Genomic DNA, 6,898 nt, shown 5'->3' with positions numbered 1-6,898 from the left:
ACACACTCTCACACACATATACACACAAACACACACACAAACACACACATGCACGTGCGCACACACAGACAGACTTACGCATCTTTGTTTTAATGAACGTAAATCGAAAGGTTGCTGCAGTCAAATTCGAAACACTCACAACCTTTTCTTGCTCCATCGTCTTCTGCTCTGGGACAAATTAGATGCCTAAAAACGAAGAACGATCTTGCAAACAGCTAATAAATAACAAGCTGACATTTACCATATCTCAGTCTTTTAAAAAATTGATTAAAAAAACTTTCTCTCTCTGCTTGTCTAAAATGTCTGTCTTTCTGCTTTTTCCCCTTCTCTTTGCTAACTGACATAATTATTTTCTTTTTAAACTATGTTTCTCTAAAAGCTAGCCAGACTATTTTTTTTACCATGAATCCTAATGGCTGCAATATAAATTTGCTCCTTAAATCCGGCAGCTATTATGCTTTAGTCATGGTGAAACTACCAGGCAGTGAAACAACATGTACCTTTTTTAAAAACGCTTTTCAATTTATCCAGCATGTTCCTAGCTGTCAGACTGTCAGGCAATTAGGCTATTCTAGAAAAACGGCAGCAAGATGATTGAAAAAGACAGCCCAAAACCAAAACCAAAAGCCACAACAACATTTAAAAATCTCCAAAATGGTTCACTGCTTCATACATTGCATACAAATGTAGTAGGCCTGTTGTTACTTTATTTGCATTTTCTGCTTGCTATAGTTTGATGTCTATACACTAGTCAAAATATCGGCCTCTCTGTGTAGCTGTTTGGGGATTGTGAGTTGGAAGAACTTTTAATTGCGTATCTCTGCGTTTGTGATAGGGCTTTGTAGCCATCCCGGCCCAGGTTGGCCATGACAATCAAGGTCGAAGCCTGCCCCCTCTGCTGTTATGATCTAAATTGTGTCGATGGAAGGGTAAAACACCTGCATTTAAACTATTTTTCTTGCCATAAGTTCTAGTCTATCCAGAACTTCGGTTAGATCTACATTGTAAGGCATCTGTGATGAAATGGTGAAGCTCTTCCCTGTTGTGCGCAGACGGAATGAGTTCCAGCCCTGCGTAAGAAAGTTACTTTATCGAGTATCACCTTCTTTCTCGTGGGAGAGCTGTTTCCATTCAACTCGGGGTACCCTGGCAGGCACGGTCGATTCAGCTCTCCTTCATTGTAGGTGTTTTTACGCCTTTATCGACACAATTTGGGTCATTTAGGAGGCGGGTTTTCGACCCTGCAGGGCTAACCTGAGTTGAGAGGGATACAGTATCCCCGCAGAGCAACCGAGATACTCAATAAAGATTTCCCTACTCGGGGAATCGAATTCGCGTCTCTTGCATGCGACAGCGAAGACCCTAACCGCTACACAACAGGCACTGGTAATCAGCTCTCGTTTCCAATGAAATGTAATAATGCGTAGTAAAACTACTTCTCCGATATTTTCCAATAGTAAGTTAATAATATTATTGATGTCCTCGTTTCTCCAGGTTGCCGACCAACCCGCTGTATATGCCAGAGGTGGGGAACGGCCACTTGGCCACTGTCATACAGAGCGACACCCTCTACATGAACGGACTCTACAATGGGAAGAGCATCGCCAGCCACAGGGCCAGAGTTCTATCCTCGGCTGGCTACCTGGTGAAGTCGGTGGCCCCTTCAGGATTGAAGCGGACGTACAGTTTAGACTTGGGCAGAGGTAACATTCATAGTTTGGTGTTTATTATTATTATTATTATTATTATTATTATTATTATTATTATTATTATTATCATTATTATTATTATTATTATTATTATTATTATTATTATTATTATTATTATCATCATCATAATCATCATGGTACCGGTACCTTTATTATTATTATTATTATTATTATTATTATTATTATTATTATTATTATTATTATTATTATTATCATTATTATTTGTATCATTATTATTATTATCATTATTATTATTATCATTATTATTATTATTATTAATATTATTATATTGTTGTTGTTATTATTGTTGTTATTATTATTGTTATTATTGTCATCATTATCATTCTTATATCGTGTGGAGCCGTTTCTTCTTTCTACTAGGTGGGTGGTTGGCGGGTGCTCTGGTGTGGTTTGCATCTTCTTTCCTATCAAACATCTATCGTCTTTATGTCCCCTCCTTCTTTTTTATGTTTGTTACTCTCTTGTAACACCTCTAATCTTCGGCACTTATATGACCTTATTGAGTTGCAAGTGCCGTAAAACTCTTACTAAAACTTTTTTTAAAACTTTCTACTAATCTAGGATGTGATATCCCAAACTGGCCTGGCTGGCCCTAACTGTAAGGGCCGTGATATGTCACCTTCATTACTTGTATTACCTGCCCTGGGCAACAACGTCATTGCACACCAGACAGGTCCATAAGTGCTCAGTTCCTCCCATCACCAAAGCCGCAAGGTATCCATACTGATTGTTCTAGTGGCTATCTGATTATGGCGACGTCTTTCCTTTCCAGATAGCCTTTCCTTTCTTCCTTCTCCCCTCTCCGTCCCCATTTCCTGCATCCTGATGATTGCGTGGTGTTCTGTTGTCTCCCTGTCTTCTTCATCTCGCAATTTTTCCTCCAGGGTCTTCAACACTTCTCCTTTGTCAATTTTTCACCTCACCATCAACCACGGCACTGCCTTCCAGCCTATCAGACTCCTCATTGCCCTTCACTCCAGAGTGCCCAGGACAGAATATCCACGTGATGGCTCTAACTAAGTGATGAGTGTTGTATTGGGTTCATCCATTCACTCCAAAGCAGCCCTTTCTCAACCCTTCGCAGGATGCTCTGGGAGTCTGTGACAATAATGAGATGGGTAGTTTTTGGTCTTGTATTTTGAAGCCAGCCAAGCGCTCTTTTTACGGCCTCAATCTCCATTTTCATGCTTGAAGTTGTTCTTTCTATGGCCCATGATGTCACCTGCAAAATGCCTTAAGTTCTGAGTAATATCGGAGTGATCTTCAAACATAACAACTTTTGCTTCAAACAGAAAACAGATCGCTACTTTTTAAAAGGACACAATTCTGAGTGGAAGACATGATGAAATAACGAAAAAAATCAAACTCCACTGAAAATTGAACCCATATCTTCGACATCATGTTGTTTTACGTAATCAACGGTATAGATTCCATGATAGATTATATTCTCATACGTACTGGTGTATATATACGCATGGGCTATCAAACGATTTCTTTCTTTAAACAGCATGTGACAGTGATAATAATATACACATGCTTCCTAAAAATAAACAATAGTAAGACGAATGAAGGGTATTAAGGATAAAAAAGCTGAAACCACTGTTTGCCATAATGTCTATGAGGTCTTTTTTCGGTTTACTAATACTTTGGTCTGCATCGTTTCTGTCTTTTACCTTTCCTGTTTATTTCTTCTTTGTTCTTGTAACGCATTTTCCACTATGACTTTTCCCGGTTCAGCAAAGCTCTGAAGATTTACGAAAAGAAGACGATCATCTCTCTCTCTCTCTCTCTCTCTCTCTCTCTCTCTCTCTCTCTCTCTCTCTCTCTCTCTCTCTCTCCCTTCTCTCTCCCCCCCTCTCTCTCTCTTTCTATCTCTCTCTTTCTATCTCTCTCTCTCTCTCTCTTCCGTAAATTTGTTTGTCTGTCTGTCTGTCTGTCTCTATTTGTTACCCTCCCCCCCCCTCTCTCTCTCTCTCTCTCTCTCTCTCTCTCTCTCTCTCTCTCTCTCTCTCTCTCTCTCTTATTTTTTCCCAACTCCAGAGAGAATAACGCTAGGTATCACAATAATGCAGCTTTTAAACCATGAATCTTTGAATCCCAGATAGAGGATTCAAAACCGTAAATGGAATGATAAAATACATTAATAAGACATTAGTGAAAACTGTTTCGTTCGTTTATGACGATACACTATTTTGTGTCAGGAAATGGATTTCAGGCACTAATCAATTTTTGAGCATTTGGCGAGTTATTGGTTCATCTTAAAGGTTGCTCATTTGGGATTTCTTTTTTTATTTTGATTTAAAAAATACCCATCTATTTTGAACAGAAATATAGATTTTAGCGATTGATGGAGGTGGGGATACCTTGGGGTGAAAGGTTAATTTGGCGCGAACATGGTCGCTTAATACACTTAGCGTCAATAAAAACCAGACACATTTTAATTGCGTGTTTCATGAAAAGTTGAAAACCCATTGAGCTGAAATTTTCCATACGTGATGGTGAACACTTGACGCTCCTGATCAGCCTGCAATTATGATCAGGTACCCAGTTAATAAAGCTCAGGTCTTGTTTTGTTAAAAACCGTGTTTTGTCATTTTTCTCGAACGTTTTTGGTTGTTTTTTAATTTTATGGCTTTAACACATCTTTTATCTGTAGCCAAGAATAAAACGTTAAAAGTTTCATTTCAAAACATCTAAATCTAAAGATACAGCATGCCGCGTTTAACGAACGAAGAGCGCAATCAGGCAGTTGTTATGCTGCGGGCCAATACGCCAGTAGCGAATGTTGCAAGGACCTTCAATGTGACAAGAGACACGATATATCGACTAATGAATCGTTTGCAGACGTCTGGATCCGTGCAGGATGGTCCTCGGACGGGTCGTCCTAGAGCAACAACACCAGCCCAAGACCGGTACATTCGGGTCTTGCACCTACGAGATCGCTTCCGGCTTGCTACCGAGACAGCCAGGGAGTGGAAGGGACTGAGAACCATAAGTGCGCCGACGCCTTAGACCTCAACCGGTCACCTTGGATCAGCTACGTACAGCACTTACAAACATATGGAACAACATTCCAAAGCATTCCATACAAAGACTTGTGCGAAGCATGCGGCAGAGGTGCACATAAATCGCCAATGCCACGGCGGCTATACGCGGTATTAACTGTGACTTTTCATTTTAGGGCATACAATTAAAAGATCAAATTTCAGGTAATAAAGTTCATTTTTTAAATTTGTTTTTTGTGTAATTGATTTGTAAAATGTTCAAACTTTCCTTATAGAGAGATTGTTTCTTGTAAAAATCAGTCTTTCAATACAAAAAACACTTTAAAAAAGGGGTGTCTGGGTTTTTTTTACGCCAAGTATATTGGTGACTACAAAGCTTGAGTGTCCTTGGAAAGTGCAAATTACTTCATTTGTGTCTTTCATCTACTTATTTTCAGTAAAAACCCAAACAGATATGGGTCCTTAAATTGACATTTAACCCTATCCATATGCCCTGGGGTCATTTTGTACCCCCGGGGTTGTATTCTTCACATTTTAAAATACTCCTAGTACGAAGATCTCTCTGAAACTTTCAGTATTTCTAAAAAAATCACTTTGACAGACTGGTGTGCAAAGCGTACGGATCGGATTAACGAGTAAATTTCCTCTTTGGAAAGTAGTGGCACAGAATTCCCCACGTCGTATGGATACGATAGTAAAACACGACGTACGGATAGGGTTAAGAGGGTGAGAAGAAAAAAAAGAAGAAAAAATCTAGTGGGCGGACATTTTTTTGTCCTTGTCGATTTCATTATTTTTGGCGAGCGCCTGATTTCACCCATAATTTGTCTTCCAGGATTATTTACCGAGTCCTATGAAGGTAGAGGAGTCAGCATTTTATTGAGAACCTACGCCCACCGCATAGTGACCAGAGCGCTGGTGGTCGAACTTGTAATGGTTAGAGATGACGTCTCAAAGGATGTCGCTGTCACTCTGGATTTGAACCAAGAACGCAGGAGCAACGACGTCAGATTGGTCGGTGTGAAGGAAGGGTATGGTTTCATTATTGTATTTCTATTTTTGAAATAAACCACAAAAAAGCTAGAATTATTACTTAAGTTTCATCATCATCATCATCGTCATCATCATCATTACCATCATCATCATCACCATCATCATGATTTTCTACTTCAACTCAATCGGTATAATGTTATTTCAATCTTCATCTTCTTCAACAAACGTGAGGAAAATCAATTTAAAGAAAGCAACTTCAAATTGCATCACAAATTCAAAATGTATAAATCTTTTTGGAAAGTAGCAAAATAACCCTTAAATTACGTAACAAAGATCAAGATGAATAAATCAATTTTTAAAAGCAAATACATAACCATGCATTCGAGTTCAGTTTTTATTAAAATGTTTCCTTTAAAAAAAAAAAAAGAATGGCTAACATACGTGTAATAATCTTTTCCAGAGTAGAGCATTGGCGAACCAAGGAAGCCGAATACCTAGAAATTGCTCCTCTGATACATTTCTTCGTCAAATTATCTCCAACATTGAAGGTAGGTGAACTTACTCCTCTCCATCATCCTTCTCCTCCTCCTCCTCCTCCTCCTCATCATCATCATCATCATCATCACCATCGTCATCATCGTCATCATCATCATTGTTTGGAAAGCAGAGTAAGAGAGAGAGAGTCTTGTTTGAATTTCAGACAAAATAACAATCATCATCATCATCATTATCATCATCATCATCATCATCATCATCATCATCATTATCATCATCATCAACAACAACAACATCAACAACAACAACAACAACAACAACAACAACATTAACATCACCATTCGCACGGTTAACAATATCAACAACCATGGCTACACTGACAATAATAACAACCAAAACAATATCAACGTTATAGCTACAACTCTAACAGCAGCAACAGTTGTTTTCATAGTAGCTGAAACAACAACATAATAAACCACACATGTTCCCTATACACATGTGCTATGTCAGTTTATTTTTTCTTCATGACATGTTGTATTTTTGAGTGTCAGTGTTACCACAAACATGTACATAGTATACATATTATAATCTTAATATACATATTGTAATTTTGCCTTTGTCTGAATTGTGTGTGTGTGTGTGTGTGTGTGTGTGTGTGTGTGTGTGTGTGTGTGG

General features: G+C 38.6%; 1 protein-coding gene across 1 annotated transcript in view; it reads left to right on the top strand.

Annotated features, from left to right (window-relative positions):
• The window catches only part of LOC101851454, a gene marked incomplete at its 5' end in the record, with an annotated part of 45,639 nt that overhangs the window by 23,625 nt on the left and 15,116 nt on the right, over window positions 1–6,898 (top strand). The window contains 3 exon segments of the mRNA XM_013089633.2: window positions 1,495–1,703; window positions 5,571–5,766; window positions 6,189–6,276. Of these exon segments, the coding sequence (XP_012945087.1) occupies window positions 1,495–1,703; window positions 5,571–5,766; window positions 6,189–6,276 (493 nt within the window).

Source organism: Aplysia californica, unplaced genomic scaffold (assembly GCF_000002075.1).
Source record: "Aplysia californica isolate F4 #8 unplaced genomic scaffold, AplCal3.0 scaffold01002, whole genome shotgun sequence".
NCBI classification, from domain to species: domain Eukaryota; kingdom Metazoa; phylum Mollusca; class Gastropoda; order Aplysiida; family Aplysiidae; genus Aplysia; species Aplysia californica.
Note: the sequence above shows the minus strand (reverse complement) of the source record. Positions and strands in the feature narration are given on the sequence as shown.